Source organism: Nematolebias whitei, chromosome 12 (genome assembly GCF_014905685.2).
Source record: "Nematolebias whitei isolate Nwh7 chromosome 12, NemWhi1, whole genome shotgun sequence".
Taxonomy (NCBI): Eukaryota; Metazoa; Chordata; class Actinopteri; order Cyprinodontiformes; family Rivulidae; genus Nematolebias; species Nematolebias whitei.
This window is the reverse complement of record NC_056509.1, coordinates 22,775,137-22,793,127: the sequence shown is the minus strand read 5'-3', so window position 1 is coordinate 22,793,127 and position 17,991 is coordinate 22,775,137. Positions and strand designations below refer to the sequence as shown.

General features: G+C 40.3%; 1 protein-coding gene across 1 annotated transcript; it reads left to right on the top strand.

Annotated features, from left to right (window-relative positions):
- Positions 1-572: 572 nt before the first annotated feature.
- LOC119418458 (cholesterol 24-hydroxylase) lies at positions 573-16,677 on the top strand (the record flags this gene model as incomplete). The annotated part of the gene is given in 14 exon segments (XM_037685747.1): positions 573-739; positions 812-889; positions 1,120-1,201; positions 2,286-2,359; positions 9,020-9,106; positions 9,494-9,632; positions 9,976-10,086; positions 10,173-10,335; positions 12,154-12,219; positions 14,250-14,322; positions 14,400-14,484; positions 15,849-15,959; positions 16,469-16,557; positions 16,657-16,677. Coding segments are annotated over 14 exon segments (1,328 nt in total), but the record flags the coding sequence as incomplete, so codon positions are not given.
- Positions 16,678-17,991: the final 1,314 nt, after the last annotated feature.

The window sequence follows — 17,991 nt, the reverse complement described above, 5'->3', positions numbered from 1 at the left end:
TCTTGTTCAACCTGCAGTCATTGCAGATGAGTGATTGTCAGTTTCTGTAAGATTTCTCCAACTGGAGCAGGTATTTCTGTTTACTGGTTAACTTCCTCAGCTGTCTCACATTTTAAGGGTCAACCTTACTTCATGTTTCAGCATAGATCAGATCTCATAGAAGAACTTCTAAAGAGCAAATTTTGTTTTTAGCTTTTGTTTTGGGCCATTGTCTGTTACAGGACTCATGATCTTTAATTGAGACCAGACTTTTGGACAAATAGGAGCAAGTTTCACTTCAGATGCTTCATATTTCATTGTACCCAGACCACACTCAAGCCAACCTGTGTCAGGTGCAGCCAACAACCTAAGAACACAAGAAATATAATCTTCTTGTGTTTGACAGCAGATATAACGATGTTTCTTAGAAACCTTCAGTTTTATAAAAAGAGCTGAGGTAACTTACCTAAAGAGCAGCAAATACAGCTGTTAATCAGTGTTTGTCCTCTACAAACGCCTATTCTCCAGAAACGCCCACTTTTGGTCTGCAGAAAACTTATTGCTACAACAGCTTGCCATACCCCGCTGCTGCTGCACAGCAACACACTAAAATGGAAGTTTTTCATCTTCTTTGGAGTTTGTGTTCAAAGGCGCTTTTAATCGCACTTTTTCTTCTTGTTGTCGCGCTCCTCGTTTATTGCCTGTATATTAAATACATTCACCTGAAATATGACCACATACCTGGACCAACGAGAGACAGGTAAAATAAGGAAAGTTTTAATAAGTTTGTTTGGGGCGGTGTAATTGAGACGCATTTTCTTCTTTTTTAAAGTTTTTTGATGGGTCACTCTGCGACGTTAAAGAGGATTATGAAAAATGACGAACTTGTGCACGACAAGGTAATTGAATGGTAAGTGAACATTTAGAAAAATCGCTTTTATTACGTAATAAAAGCGATTTTTTTTTCTCTCCAGAAAATCTATACAACCTGTTAATAAAGACTTAGCTATTTTTCAACGCCGTGTGCATGTGTTTTATCGTAAGAAAACGTAAAAATATTATTAATTCCCTAGTCAAACTTTGGATTTGCGCGTGTAAAATATGTTGTTTTTTTTTAAATAAAACTATGTGTTTTTACAGGTCGGAGACTTACGGCTCTGTTTACAGGCTAAATGTTCTGCATTATGTTTTCGTGTGTGTGACCTGTCCAGAGGCAACTAAGGTAAACGCATGTTACACAGTGCACAGTGTACTTAATGAGTCATGACGCTCTGTTGTTGTGCGTGTATAGAGCCCTGAAAGTGCCAAATGTAGAAAAAAAAAAGTGATCGGATAAATATACTTTCAGTTTAGTTAATTGTGTTTACAGATGTGCAGTGTGGTTCTTATGTTTAATTTTTCTGTATTTGTCACATTTTTGGTTTGTTGCTTCTGTAGCTTTAGGAAAACAAATGTTCAAAATACATTAAAAGTCAGCTCAATTTAGCATAGTTCGCTATGATCTCTGACAGCAGTATATCATACATTGTAGTCAAATTTCACATGGGGGGGGGGGATATCTCATTTATAACAAAAGGATAATGGTTGAACAAATGAGAAATCCCAGCACTCAGATGGAAAACCATCTTTCAAAAGGGTCACTGAAAGTAAATATGACTGAACTGGTATCCATTTTAACATCTTTAATAGTTTTTACACAATTGCAGTTTACATTTGTATCAATTTGAAAAATTTTATCATGAAATGTTCAACTTAGAGTGTGATGATGTCACTCTACAGTATATTCACAAAATGGTTAGAAGCAAAGTTCAGGGTTCTCCAAATAAAACAGTTCCACTTCTTTAGCACTAGCTGCTTCTATCTGTCACTGTTTAGTCCAACAATTTTCTGTCAGGTCATCTGGACATTTAAAAAAAAATATTTATGCTGAGATGTTTCGCCTTCCATCCAGAAGGCTTCATCAATCTGAGGAAACCAAACAAAACTGCTTCTCCCCCAAGAGCTTACATGACCTTCGATGAGGGAGGGGCAGGCACCGGAGGAGAGGGCATGCCCCGGAGACCTTCTTAGCACCAATATAACTGTTGTTTTTTTTTTCACTTTAGAGTAAGCTGTTGGGGAAGAAGCAGTTTTGTTTGGTGTTTCCTCAGACCGATGAAGCCTTCTGGATGGAAGGCAAAACGTGTCAACACACAAAAAAAGAAACCGTCCAGATGACCTGATTGAAAATTGTTGGATTTTATACCTGGATTTTTGAGCATGGACTTTGGTGTCACTGTTTAGTATTTGACTGGTTTTTGTTTCAGGAAATCCTGTTGTCCCCAAAGTACCCCAAGGACAAGTTCGTCTACAGGAGACTCTTTAATCTGTTTGGTCAAAGGTAGCTGTCAGACTTCATTATTACTAAACAAAGAACTAGTTCATACTTTTTATTTATGTGAGCTTATGTGAAGTTGTTATCAGCAGTCAGTATCTTACCTTCAGTATATAGAAGCCTCATTATTCTCAGTTTATAAAATCAGAAAGAAATTCTGCTGAAGAATGGGGGCCGGGATTGTGTAGAGGCAGGGCAGCCGACTTGGGACCCGAAAGTTCCAGGCTCGATCCCCAATCATCGCACATCTCGTGGTGTCTCTGAGCAGCACACCCTATCTCCAACTACTCCCTAGGCACCCCCAATAGCTGCCCACCACATCACCTGAGGGTGGATGGGTTAAATGCAGAGAGCCAAATTTGCCAACATACAATGATGATGATAACACATTATTATTATTATTATTATTAAGCTCACAGCAGATTTTTGTTGTTTTATAATCAGCTCAAAGATTTTCAAGTGCCTAATGCAAAAGATATTTTATAAACCTTTTCAATGCTGCCACCATAATATGGTTATTTACTTCAAAAGATATGGTTATCCAGTTGAAGTCTATGTTGGTTTGTTACCAGTAATGTTAATATAAAACACATGTTCCTTTGCAACAAAAAATCTGATTCAGGAGGAGCAGTGTGGCTTTCATCGTGGTCATGCAATAGAAGACCACTGTAGATCTTTGTCCTTGTAAAGTTGCTAAGGGAGTCATGACAGTTTGACTACATATGTTTTGTGGATCTGGAGAAGGCTTATGACTGCATTCCTCTAGGCATTCTTTTGGGGGGAGGGGGGGGGGGGGGCAATATGGGATGCCAGGACAACTTTTAATAAAAAAAATTCCAGTCCTTGTGTATTTAAAGCAAGAGTTGAGTTTGTATCCTCAGCAGAAAGTCAAGTTCGTTCCCAGTGTGGGTTGGACTCTGTCGGAGTTGTCCCTTGTTTCTGATCCTGTTTGTAATTCTCATGGACAGCATCTCAAAGCCTAGTCATGGAGAGGAGAGTGTCTAATTTGGGAACCTTAGGGACTTGTCTCTGCCTTTTGTGGATGATATGGTTGTTAGCATTATTGTGCCATGACCTTCAACGTGCACTGGGAAAGTTTGCAGCTGTGTGAAGCTGCTACAATGAGAGTCAGCTCCTTCCGAGTCCGAGGCCACAGTGCTCAACCGGAAAAAGGTGGCATGCTCCCACTGAGTTGGGGGAGCAAATGCCAAAATACCGTTACAACTTTTTGGAAAAAAGATTTTTTTCTACCAGTATTGAACGAAGGAGACCCCAATATACTGAACATTTATCGACCAGTCTCCAAACTCTGTATTTTCTAGCTAAGGTTTTGGAAAGATTGATAAATGCCCAAGCCAAGAAGTACAGTATTTGGATTCTTTTAACATCTTATCTGTAGTGGACTAAGCCTGATGTCAAAACTGACCAGATGGACAGAAACTGTCATTTCATTGATTTGAATCCAGAAATACAGTTTGACCCATCCTGAGACTTTCTGTCTTGAATTAATCAAGTGGAAAAGACAATTCTCGATGATCATTACTATTTTACAAATGTTTTGATAATCAAATTGTGTTAGTTCAAACAATGTCTACATGTTGAAGTGAACTACTCATTTTTATTTACTTAAACAGTAGTAATGATTTTTATTCCTCAATTCAAAGTGAAATCAAGTTAGAGTACATTACAGAGTAATGATTCAATTTCTTGATTGTCTGCTTTGAAAGTGAGCAAAGTTGTAAGTGTGTTAAAGTTCAGGTTTCGGTCAACTAAGAAGTTTACTGAAAAGAAATGTCATGTTTAACTTTTACAGCAAGATACTGAGTAGAGACGCCACTAAGACTGGTTTTCTCCAACAATCTTTCTGTCTGTTCTTAAACAATCTTAATCTCTATCCTTGACTTTCCATAACACCTTACATCACAAACCACACCTCTGTTCTGGTCCATCCACCAATCAGAGGCTCTCAAATGAACCGGAAGTATAGCCCGTTTAAATGTGGCAACTTCCCAGTTCAACAGGAGAGTTCAAGAGTTGTGGAATCCAGAGTGCAGAGAGTTTGGGAGTCCGTGAATGCAACCGCAGGCATTCATGGATGCTGCTAAACCAAACAAGCTGAACCAGAGACGATTTTGGGAATTATAACTTCTGTTTGGATAACCTCACACGACTCCTAAGGTTTTTAGCTTTTCTCACGGAGACGCTGAAAAGAGTCAAAAGAAGAGCTCTACACCGACGCTGAAGCTATCGTCTGCAAGGTAAAAGTTCTATTTCGACCAAGCGTACCGTTGGCCCAAGCTGATTTCAATGGAGCGTGCTGTTCTGGTTAAAACAGACAAATTCCCTCACACATCTCTCTCAGATAAACTTCATCTTTCCATCTTTAACTCTCCTATCTGCTAGAAAATTAATCCAGATGTTTTCATTAATGTCTGTGGTGTAACAACGGAAAACCATGGCCGTATGGTTTCCTGGTTGTAAAAGCTGATTAATTATGTTGTTGTTTTCATATTCTGCCAAATTAATGTAAATGTTTGATGTTAAACTTTGATTCTGTAAAATAAATGACCGCATTCATTTTGATGGGTCAAAGAAAAATGACGTCTCACGTTACATTTCATTAAATTCAACGCACGAACATCACACAGTCCAGAAAGATGAGTGAACCCGTTTAATGTATGAATATATCTCAGGATATGTCATTCTACATATCTTCCCATCAATCTGGCCTCAGGAAACAACACAGCACAATGAGCTTCAATGAAGGTTTTTAACAATATTGGTTAAGCATTGGATGCATTGGTAAGGATTACTGTGCTGGACTTTATTTAGACCTGTCCAAAGCCTTTGACACAGTAGATCACGACATCTTATGTCATAAGCTCTCAGACATTGGTTTCTTAGCTCATACTATCGGTTGGTTTTCTAATTATCTCTCAGATCGGAGGCAATGTGTTCAACACAATGGTACTTTTTCCAGTTATTCAACTGTTAACAATAGTGTACCACAAAGCTCAGTCTTAGGACCCACTCTCTTTACAATCTACACAAGTAATGTAGGTCAGACCATTCCTGATACATCCTTACATTTCTATGCTGATGACACAGTTGTTTATTGTCTAGCTATCAGTTGCTAAGTTCTTCCAGGTTTTACAGTACATTCAACATCATCCAGTCAGATTTGTTCCGTCTCGAACTGGTGCTAAATGCTGATAAAACCAAAGAGATGTTGTTTTCAAACAGGAAGTTGGTACCAGCAGTCCTTCCTTCTATCTTATCTACGAATGAAGTTCCTATTGAGTTTGTCGATTCTTACAAATACTTGAAAATCTTGGTTCATGCATCCATCCATTATTTTCCGCTCATTCCGAAGTCGGGTCACAGAGGCAGCAGCCCGAGCAGGGAGGCCTAGACAGCTCTTTCCAAAGCCACCTCTTCCAGCTCTTCTGGAAGGATTCCAAGGCATTCCCAGGCCTACCAAGTGACATATTCTCTCCAACGTGTCCTGGGTCTTCCCCGGGGTCTCCTTCCAGTTGGACATGCCAAAAGCACCTATCTAGGGAGGCACCCAGGGGGCATCCTTACCAGATGCCCTAACCCATGGTTATGGACGGATCAGCCCCAAAGTCCCCCGACTCAGCTTCCTCCATGGAAGACGTGCTGGTGGGATTGAGAAGGTCCTTCCACCTCCCGACTACATCACTGGTTGAGGTCAACATCACCCCACTTTCACTGAACACAGAGTTAGTAAAGTGCTGCTTTCCCTCACTTCAAACCCTCACTGCACGTTTGGGTCTACCGGGTCTGTCTGGCATCTTCCCCCGCCATCTGATCCAACTCACTACCATGTGGTGATCAGTTGACAGCTCAGCTCCTCTCTTTACCCGAGTGTCCAAAACATACGGCCGCAAATCAGATGACATGACTATGAAGTCAATCATTGATCTACGACCTACGGTGTCCTGGAGCCAAGTGCACTTATGGACACCCTTATGTTCGAACATGGTGTTTGTGATGGACAAACTATGACTAGCACAGAAGTCCAACAACAGAACACCGCTCGGGTTCAGATCAGAGAGGCCGTTCCTCCCAATCATGCCCCTCCATGTCACACTGTCATTACCCACGTGGTCATTGAAGTCCCCCAGCAGAATAAAGGAGTCCCCAGCTGGCGCACCTTCCAGCACCCCTGCCAAGGACTTCAAGAAGGCCGGATACTCTGAATGGCAGTTCAGCACGTAGGCACAAACAACAGTCAGAGCTCGTCCCTCCATCCGAAGATGAAGGGAAGCCACCCTCTCATCTACCGGGGAAAACTCCAACACACAGGCACCAAGTCGGGGGACTACAAGTAGACCCACATCAGCTCGACGCCTCTCACCATGGACAACTCCAGAGCGGCCACTGCCCATGGCATCATGCACCTAACTTTTATGGCCCTTCCTGCAGGTGGTGGGTCCACAGGAAGGCAAACCCATGCTGCTCCTTTGGGCTGAGCCCGACCGGGCCCCATAGGCAGAGACCCGGATACCAGGCACTCGCCAGTGAGCCCCTCCCCCAGGCCTGGCTCCAGGGTGGGGCCCCGGTAACCCACGTCTGAGCAAGGGACACTGAGTTCCTTGTTTTGTTTTGTCCATAAAAATCTTCTGAATCACTCTTTGTCTGGCCTGTCACCTAGGACCAATCTGCCTTGGGAGACCCTACCAGGGACAATTATAATTGCCCCCAACAGCATAGCTCCTAGGATCATTCAGGCGCACAAACTCCTCCACCACAATAAGGTGGCGATTCAAGGAGGTTGATGAACATCTCTCTTTTAAGCCTCATGTCGAAAACTTGATTAAAAAAAATTGAAAATAAAACTGGGTTTCTTTTTCAGAAATAAATCTTGTTTAACTCTGAATGCTAGGAAATGCCTTATATCTGCCACTTTCTCTCCGGCCCTTGACTACAGTGACATTATTAACATGAATGCTCCTGCAAGTACCATGCAGATGTTTGATGCTCTCTACCACAGCGGGCTAAGATTCATAACTGGTTGTAACTATTGTGCCCACCATTGCAGTCTGTACTCATTGGTCAGTTGGTCATCATTAACAACACAGACTCTCACTGGTACATTTTCATCTTTAAATCACTTCTTGGTCTGCTGCCTTCATACATCTCCTCCTACATGTCATGTCGTCAGTGCAGCTACAGCATGCGCTCTCCAGACATCATGACCTGCAGCGTCCCCTCAGTGCGGACTGAATTTGGCAAAAGGGCCTTCTCTAAATCTGCTCCTGTTTCCTGGAATACCTTTGCAAAAATATCTGAAGCTGTCGTCTTTGACCTCGCTAAGGGATTTTAAACAATTGCTAAGTTCAATGCAAAAATCAATGCAGCCATATTCCTGTTTTTTGTATTTTACCTCTTTTTATAATGTAGCTTGTTTTTATTTTGTTTTATATCACCACTTTTATTTACTTTGCATTTTATATGCATTTTATTACTGTTTACTGTTGTGTGTACCTTATCCGTGGTTTTGGATTAAAACAGGTCTCTCTTAAAATGAGTCCTTGTGACTCAGTGAGACTAACCTGTATTAATAAAGGTTGAATGAATGAATGAATGAATGAATGGGGGTGAGTCTCTGCCCCAAGCGGAGGAGTTCAATTATCTGGGAGTCTTGTTCACAAGAGGTGGTAGGATGGAGTGGAAGATACATCCTCAGATTGAGGCTTTGTCTGCAGTGATGAGGGTGTTGCTTTGGTCCATGAAGATAAAGAAAGAATTGAGTACAAAGAAAAGCTCTCAATTTAAGTTCAAGTTTATTGTCATTCACAACAAAATTGTGCACTAAATTGTAAATTGTGTCCCAGTTACACACAAATTTACCAGTCAAGTCAACAGTTCAATTCTCACCTGTGGTCCAAAAGGCATGAATCACGATGGAAACGAGATCCTGGATACAAGCTGCTGAAATGAGTGTCCTTCGTTAGGTGACATAAGACGAGGAGCTCCGTCATCCAGGTGTAGCTTGGAGTAGAGCCGCTGCTTCTCTGTAGCAAAAGGCATCAGCTGAGGTGTTTTGGGCATAAGATTAGGATTCCCCTATGCACGTTTCTCTGGAAGTATTCTGTGCATGTCTCACTGGGAAGAGACTCTGGGGCAGACCCAATATTTGTTGAAATTTCCTCTCTGCCCTGGAAATAGTTTGGAATCATTCAGAAGGAGCTGGAGCGGATGTCTGAGTTTCCTTCCTGGATTTGTTGCCTTTGTTACTATAAATAATAAGAAGGTGGATGAATGTTTTCAAAAATGTACTTGGTAATCTTACCAGGCAGAGTAACTGCTTTCTGAGAATTGTCCCCGATTCTCCAAATTGAGATTGTCTAGACCTACAGTACATCTTCTGCAGGTACGATGCCACCTGCTAGTAACAACTATGCAGAAAAAAAATCTGAACTTTATATTTCATGTAAAAACAAAAGCAAGTGATAGCCTATGTATTTACAGAAGGATTAATAAAGAACAGACCATAGTCCTCTTGATATTTTTCATTTGATAGGTTTGTAAAGTGACAGAAGTTAACAAGTTACTGCAACATCAAATTATTTTTTTAGTTCCAGTTGAATAAAAATAAATTACGTGTTTTTGAGAATTTTTCACCTGTTTGTTGTGCAGGTTTTTCGGCAATGGTCTGGTAACAGTACAGGATCATGCAGTGTGGTATAAACAGCGCAGGATCATGGACCCTGCCTTCAGCAGCTTGTGAGTTAATAAGTTTCCAATCATTACTTTTTAAAATATATTTTGTTTTTTTCATTTGCTGTCCTTATCAGTTTGTACAATCTCTTTCCCTACTCTTACCAAAGTGAGGTCGGGTCCTCTCGATGGATTCTTCTTTATTGAAATGTTTCTTCTCAACAAAGAAGAATCCGCCCAGAGGACCTGATTCAACCTTGTTAGATTTATCTACCTGGATTACTGAGCATGCATCTGGACATTTGACCAGGATTGCCTCAGACTGTTTTCCTAGTCTTTCTTGCAGCATTGTCCAATTACCATACAATACAACTGTGAGACTTGGTGGTATCCCCTGGATGTGAGGTTTTTTTTTTGTTTGTTTTTTGCACTTGACACTATCATTCCTTCCAGGTATTTGAGAGGTCTAATTGGGACCTTTAATGAGAGAGCAGAGAGACTGATGGACAAACTTTCAGATGCAGCTGATAATAACACCGAGGCCAAAATGCTGCACCTTGTCAACTGTGTTACACTTGATGTGATTGCTAAGGTAACATAGTTCTTGACTCAACAAATAAAAGTGAAGAAAAAGCAATAAAAGCACCAGCTTCATTGTTCATTATGGCAGTAGTTCCCTACCCTGGTCCTCAAGGAGCATTATCCAGCATGTTTTAGTTGTTTCCCTGCTCCAGCACAGCTGATTCAGTGATTTAATTACTTGATAAAAATTTGCAGAAGCCTTTTAATCACTCATTCATTCAAATCATGTGTGTCAAAGCAGGGAAACAACAAAAACATGCAGGAAGGTGTTCCTTAAGGACCAGAGTTGGGTCCCACTGCATTGTGGTACTGTACTAATAGATAAGTATGTATGTTTATGTGATACTTTTCAGGTTGCTTTTGGCATGGATTTAGACCTACTGACAAATAGCTCACCTTTCCCGAAAGCCATTGAAACTTGTCTAAGTGCGATGGGGTACTATATTAGAGATTTTACATTCGAGGTAATTCTTTAGTTTAATTTGGAACTTGTCCCATAAAAACCTTATGAGCAGTCAGCTGTTTGACATCTCAAGTCTGCCTATTTCAGTACAATCCTATGAACAGACGCTTTGTTAGAGAAGCGAGGGAGGCATGTCGTCTGCTGCGAACAACTGGGGATCAGGTGCTCCAGGAGAGAAGGACCGCCATGCAGAATGGCGATGATGTCCCCAACGACATCCTCACGCAGATCATCAAAACTGCTGACGCAGGTTATAATAAAACGTGTAATTTTCTGTTACCTGTGTTACACAGCGCGCAGCTGGAATAAACAGGTTTCACAAACTGCTCTAACATACAGGCGCTGGTCATAAAATTAGAATATCATGAAAAGTTGATTTATTTCAGTAATTCCATTCATAAAGTGAAAAGTGTATATTCGTTCATAACACACAGGCTGATATATTTCCAATGTTTATTTCTTTTAATGTTGATGATTATAACTGACAACTAATGAAAACCCTAAATTCAATATCTCAGAAAATTAGAATATTAAACTTAAGACCAATTTAAAAAAATGATTTTTAGAAATGTTGGTCAACTGAAAAGTATGAAGATTAAAAATATGAGCATGTACAGCACTCAATATTTAGTTGTTGCTCCTTTTGCCTGGATTACTGCAGCAATGCGGCGTGGCATGGAGTCAATCAGTCTGTGGCACTGCTCAGGTGTTAGGAGCCCAAGTTGCTCTGATAGTGGCCTTCAGCTCTTCTGAATTGTTGGGTCTGGTGTATCACATCTTCCTCTTCACAATACCCCATAGATTTTCTAAGGGGTTAAGGTCTGGTGAGTTTGCTGGCCAATAAAGAACAGGGATACCATGGTCCTTAAACCAGGTACTTGTAGCTTTGGTACTACATGTGCAGGTGCCAAGTCCTGTTGGGAAATTAAATCTGCATCTCCATAAAGTTGGTCAGCAGCAGGAAGTGCTCTAATACTTCCTGGTAGACGGCTGCGTTGACCTTGGACCTCAGAAAACACAGTGGACCAACACCAGCAGATGACATGGCACCCCAAACCATCACTGACTGTGGAAACTTGACACTGGACCTCAAGCAACATGGATTCTGTGCCTCTCTTCTCTTCCTCCAGACTCTGGGACCTTGATTTACAAAGGAAATGCAAAATTTACTTTCATCAGAAAACATAACTTTGGACCACTCAGCAGCAGTCCAGTCCTTTTTGTCTTTAGCCCAGGCGAGACACTTCTGACACTGTCTCTTGTTCAAGAATGGCTTGACACAAGGAATGTGACAGCTGAAACCCATGTCTTGCATATGTCTGTGCATGGTGGTTCTTGAAACACTGACTCTAGCTGCAGTCCACTCTTTGTGCCCCCCCCCCCCCCCCACACACACACACACACACATACACATACACATTTTGGAATTTTTGTTTCACCATCCTCTCCAGGGTGTAGTTATTCCTATTGCTTGTACACTTTTTTCTACCACATCGTTTCCTTCCCTTCGCCTCTCTATTAATGTGCTTGGACACAGAGCTCTGTGAACAGCCAGTCTCTTTTGCAATGGCCTTTTGTGTCTTGCCCTCCTTGTGCAAGGTGTCAATGGTTGTCTTTTGGACAACTGTCAAGACAGCAGTCTTCCCCATGATTGTGTAGCCTACAGAACAAGAACATTTAAAGGCCTTTGCAAGTGTTTTGTGTTAATTAGCTGATTAGAGTGTAGTACCAGGTCTCCTCAATATTGAACCTTTTCACAATATTCTAATTTTCTGAGATACTGAATTTGGGGGTTTCATTAGTTGTCAGTTATAATCATCAACATTAAAATAAATAAACATTTGAAATATATCAGACTGTGTGTAATGAATTAATATAATATGCTAGTTTCACTTTTTGAATGGAATTACTGAAATGAATCAACTTTTTCATGATATTCTAATTTTATGACCAGCACCTGTAGTTGGTAGATGAATTTACACATTTTAGCATAGTTTTTGTGAAATTCTTGTTATAGCATTTGAGATAACTGTGTAAAATCACTGACCTGCCCCTTCTGTTGCAACAGAAGAAAGCATGACTGAAGAAGATAAGGAGTTTATGTTGGACAACTTTGTGACATTCTTCATCGCTGGTGAGTTGTTTTGAGCTTAAATTTGAGGAACAATACTCGAGAGAAGACTTTAAACCTGTTCTTGTGCACCCGTCAGGAGGCAGATGTGTTATGGTAGAGTCTCCTTACATTTGTAAACTTTCTCTTGTTCTACAACAAAGCCCGTGCTCAATAATCCAGTTAAACAATCCAACATTTTTCAGTCAGGTCATCTGGACAGTTTCTTTTTTTGTGCTGAAAACGTTTCGCCTTCGATCCGGAAGGCTTCGTCATTTCTCTTGTTCTGCACTTAACTTCTGATCTGCTCAAGATAATTTAACAAAACCTCATACACATATGCATCATCACTAGACGGAGAGTCGTGTGCACTTTTCATCACTCCAGCTTAAAGGTCACAAATCAAGGTCATATGTTATACAAGGTCTTTGCTCTTCCGGGTCATTGCTATAGATTGCTGTACGTTTTTTCAAAGGGCATATAATGTGCAGTATGTGGTACTCATGTACAAAGTTGTGTTTAATGATCAAATTTTTTTTTTTTTATAGAAACCTTTATTATGGTTAGTCAGTTTTGTGAGCATAGCTATAAACTACATGCAGTTCTACGGTACTTTTAACAGATATCACCTATTGAGGTGTTATAGATTTTTGTTTGGTTTTTAGCAATCAAATAAAATAGCAACTTATTTAACAGAGTTTAGAGCAATTAAATACTATTCTTTTTCCCTTCTGATTATTAACATTTTATTTGTAAATTTAAATATTTTAATTGTGAAAACTGAAAGTTTTTCGTTTGGAAGTTACAAATCTCAGCGCCTCAAATGCAAAACTCAAAGCTTTGTGTAGCGCAGACATGACTTTACTGAGGAGGGACATAAACATGCACTTCTTCGCTGTTCCAGTCTGTATTCCGGTCGTCCTCTTTTGCGAATGGACAGAGTATATCTGGATTGGCTATCCAGGGTGGTAGTTTTTCTTTTTTCTTTTTCAAAGAAGTACCAGAGAGTGTATTAGAACTGTAGGGTGCTCACACTTAGTCCATTTGAGAACATCTATGCTACGATGCTGGAAATGAGTCACTGATCAAGTCTTGGATCTGTAGTGAATAGAGTGTGTTTTCATCCTGAATGTTGAACGCTGAACCAGCTTCTTGTCCTCCCATGGGTATTAAGGGTGCATAGAATAGCTGATTGCCTGACATTACAGTCCCTCGCTACTTCGTGGTTCGACTTTCGTGGACTCACTCTTTCGCGGTTTTTCAAAGTAAGATTGGACATGACACACAATTTACTGATTGATGGACGAGCCATACAAGCAGCATGGATTGTTTATTTAACATACATTTTTTGAAACGATTTAGTACCTGCTGCACCTGTGTGCAGCCCACAGGTGCAGGCAGAAGCTCCCGCCTGCATTTCTCCTCCGTGCTGAAGCAGCCTTGTGAAGGGTTAACCCTTCGCTGTCCAGCTGCACCCATCGATTTTTGTTTTCCAACTTAAAATTCAAAATTTGTCACATCCTAAAATCGTCATAATCACAAAATATAAAAGCGTTAAAAGTTATTTTTCATTATTTTAGAACTTCTATGTTCAGTTGTTAACGTGTAATGGATCAAAAAGTATGTTTCTCGTCCGTGCTGCAGAGCTTCGTGAAGGTTTAACCCTTTGCTGTCCTGCCTTGCGACTCTTCTCTTGTACTACTATCCCTATTTCGTGTTTTTTCACTTATCACGGGGGGGTCCTGGAACATAACACTCGCAATAAACGATGGACTACTGTAAAAGGAAAATTAAGTTACAAAACTAATTGGTGCAAGTTGTTGACCTTTGGACAAATAATATATTTTCAACATTGGTATCGGTCCAAAGTCTTACATTTACTGCATAGCTCATGGATCTCACTGCATGTTTAATTTTAAACACAGTAAGTGTTTTTTAAACCTTTCTCTTTTGTTTAATGGCAGCAGTCACAACCTCTTTAGTTGGACTAGTGAAATGCTACTTCATTTGAAGTGACGTTTTATTTCAGCTGTGCTAAAATGTCTATATTTTAGGTCAAGAGACAACAGCTAATCAGCTAGCGTTCTGCATCATGGAACTTACAAGACACCCTGAAGTTCTGGAGAAGTAAGACATAATATTACACTGTTGGTTGTGCATAGTTAATAAAGACTCATTTCTGAAGTTAAGTTTTTACTTTTCAGAGCGAGGAAAGAAGTGGATGATGCCATTGGGATGAAACAAAATCTAAGCTATGAAGACATTGGGAAACTGACCTACCTGCGACAAGTACATACCATGAAAACCCAGAACTATTTTAGTCCTGACAAATATTTGCCCACAGTTGTACTTACTGTTGGAAAGCAACGATGGACAATAATGTTTTTGCTTGTGTCTCTGCGGTGTTCATTTGTCTGTCGTGTTAGCAAAATAACTTGTAAACTACTAGACATTTTTAGGGAAACTTGCAGAAATTAATAGTATTGAATGTACATTTAACTGATTAACTTTTGGAGTCAACTCTATTAAAGATGGCTGCCATGACTTAGTGATCTTGGCCAGCACAAAAATGTCTACAAATCTGTCAATTACACACACATTGAACTAATGTGATGTGGTAGTCGTTGAGGGTCATTCACAACTCACGTGCTGACAGATCGCTCATCTTGCAATATAGAGAGAGATTGTGTAGTTTTACTTTCAAGCATTGTTCAGAACAACTATAACGTCAGTTTTTCTCATCGTAAGATGATGAAACTGGCATAAAAGTTGTGGACACGGGTTCTCAAACGTTTTGGGTTTAGGGACCCCTTACAGGGGAGAAAAAGTTTCAGGGACCCCCTCATAACCCTCATGTTTATTAGACACGTTTTTTTCAATTTGTCTCTTTAATGCAATGGAAATATTTGTGCAACATAAGTACTTAAGACCTGTTTTTTAATAGTGTTAAAACAATTTTTATACTTTAAAACATGGGGCATTTTTCATTCAAGACACAATGTTTGTTTTTTTTATTTCAACTTTGAAAATTAAAGTTTCGATTAAATTAACAGCATCAAAAACCACTTTAAAATTTTACCTATTCACATAATGAACGCAAATGTACCGTCACTTTTTCAAACTATCACAGAAAACTCTTTACATGAAACTGAACAGAATCAGAACAGCAGTGCCAAGTAACAGGACTTTCTTTTTGTAAACTGATTGATGCCAGAATGCAAATAGCGGGTGGGGGTCTGTGGGTCCTCCCCCAGAAATTTTTTAATAAAATAGATGTGATTTCCTGCATTTTGGTGTATTGTAACAGGTAGTTAAACATCAATGTGCTTGTTAAAAAAAAAAGTTTATATTTTTAGTATTAGTATTTTAGTTTTTACGTTATAAAAACTAAAATACTAAATACTATACAGACATATATGTTTTTTTTTTTTTGGCGGATCCCCAAACAGGCTCACGGACCCCAGGGGGTCCAGGGACCCCAGTTTGAGAACCATTGATCTAAGGAATGCTAAGTATTAATATTCGTTGTCTGAATTGTCAGTTTTCTAGTTAATTTAATAAGTTAATTTTTACTTCTGCTTCAGTTTACTTTAGAACTGCAGAGTTAGTATTTAATCTGTTATGAAGACCTCACATCATAATCTCTCCCTCAGGTGCTAAAAGAGACGCTGAGATTGTATTCAACGCTTCCTGGCATATCCCGTGAGATTCAGGAAGACATGGTGATTGATGGAGTCCACATTCCTGGGGGAGTCTCTTGTATGGTGAGTGTTTGGTTTCAGAACGCACTGCCATTGTAAGGCACCGGGATTTGCACTAGATCCTTGAGAACACAATCACAAACGAACCTGTCTTGCCAGGATCCACGCTGAGTCTTTGGGGCTGCGGCATAAAAGTTTGGAGCAGTCCGTACTAGTTACAGCCGAGGGTTAGGTGTGGCAAGAACAGTGATGTCTTCAACTGTTTTCATTCAGTTGTTTTTAATCTAAATGAAAAATCTTCATTTGGATCATTAGCAGACAGGTGCTTCATCCAGACAGCAGCTAAGTAATTTTTTAAATTGCGTTCATTTTTCTAAAATGTTTCTATAAGAAAACCTCCCTAATGGTGTAATGAAAGCTCTAATGCATCAGGTTCATGCACTGTCTATTTATATGTTGGACACGTTTGACCACCACCATCATCACTAAAGAATCCAACATCAAAATCTGTTTTAGATCATTTACAAATTATACTCTACGACCAAAATGTGACGTATTATTCTCATATTCAGTTGAACTCGTATGCAGTCGGGAGAATGGAAAGATTCTTCAAGGACCCACTGAAGTTTGATCCAGACCGATTTCACCCAGATGCTCCCAAGTAAGTAGAACACCATGGTCACATAGTTTTTAGGTTGCATGTTTGATTTTAAACATAAACATCTTGTCAACTTCTTGTTTCTTGTATCTGTTTTCTCAGGCCTTACTACTGCTACTACCCCTTTGCCCTCGGTCCACGTGCATGCCTGGGGCAGAACTTTGCTGAGGTGGGTAGGATAAATACCGTATTTTCCAGCGTATAAGTCACAGTTTTTTTGCATAGATTTGTCAGTCCTGTGACTTATACGCCAAAGCGACTTATATACTTTTTCCCCATATTCATAACACAATTTTTGACTGATGCTTTAAATTTCAAAGAACTGCAACAATGAATCCTCCCGTGCGCGCTCTCGCTTCACTCATCTGGTGTAGGAGGAGGAACGCTGGAGAGCTAGCAGCTCTGGCTGTGATGTATGGATGGACGGCTAGCTGGCTGGCTGGATGGTGCAGCGCCACCCAGGCGAAATGAAGCTGTTTTGACCATTAAAGTGCATTTATTAAGGAAAAGTTAAACTGAGACACACCTTTGATATAATATCGAGCAAACAAATAATTGTTTTTAAGTGTTAATCTTGTTAAATTTCTTAGAACTGCAACAGCAAGTCCTCCACTGTGTGCTCACTTCACTCAGCTGGTGCAGCGGAGGAACGCTGGAGAGCTAATGGTTCTGGCCATGCATGCATGCATGCAACAGCAAGTCCTCCCGTGCATCCATGCATGCACGGGAGGACTGGCGGATGGGTGGGTGGGTGGGTGGAGTCGTGCTGCCCAGGCGAAATGAAGCTGTTTTGACCATTTAATAAACGCGACAGGTCAGCGGTGACTCATAATAAATGCGACTTGTACATATATATTTTTTTCCTCTTCATGATGCTTTTTTTGACGGATGCGACGGACCATAAAGTAAATTATAACAATGAATTAAATTAACAACTCATTCAATTTAAAAAAGTTAAATCTGGTCCTCTGGACATTCAAAAAAAACAAACAAAGCAAAACAACAAAAAAATGTAGAAACGTTTCGTCTCTCATCCAAGAGACTTCCTCAGTCTGAGGTGCTGTATTCAGCTCAGTCTCTTAAATAGCACCTTCTCAGAGTGGATCAACCAGTTTTGCTGCTGACAACCAAAACCAGCTGATCACATGCTCAAGAAGGACCATCAGCCTAACAATGGATCATTAGCACACTGATGGCTGTTTACTGTTCACAGAGTGCTGAGTGATACTAGCAATCACAGCATTGTAAGAGGGGGACAGTTGAACACGTAGGCCTCCACCCCTGTTTAATGATGGACGGTTTCTTTTCACAAAGATGGCCTCCTTTACTCCTCTCTCAAACCATCGTTCCTCTCTATCCAGGATGTGAACATCTTCATCCCTGAAAGAGTGACCGCTGGCCTGGAGATGAGTGTAGACCGCAGAATCCTGGCCTGAT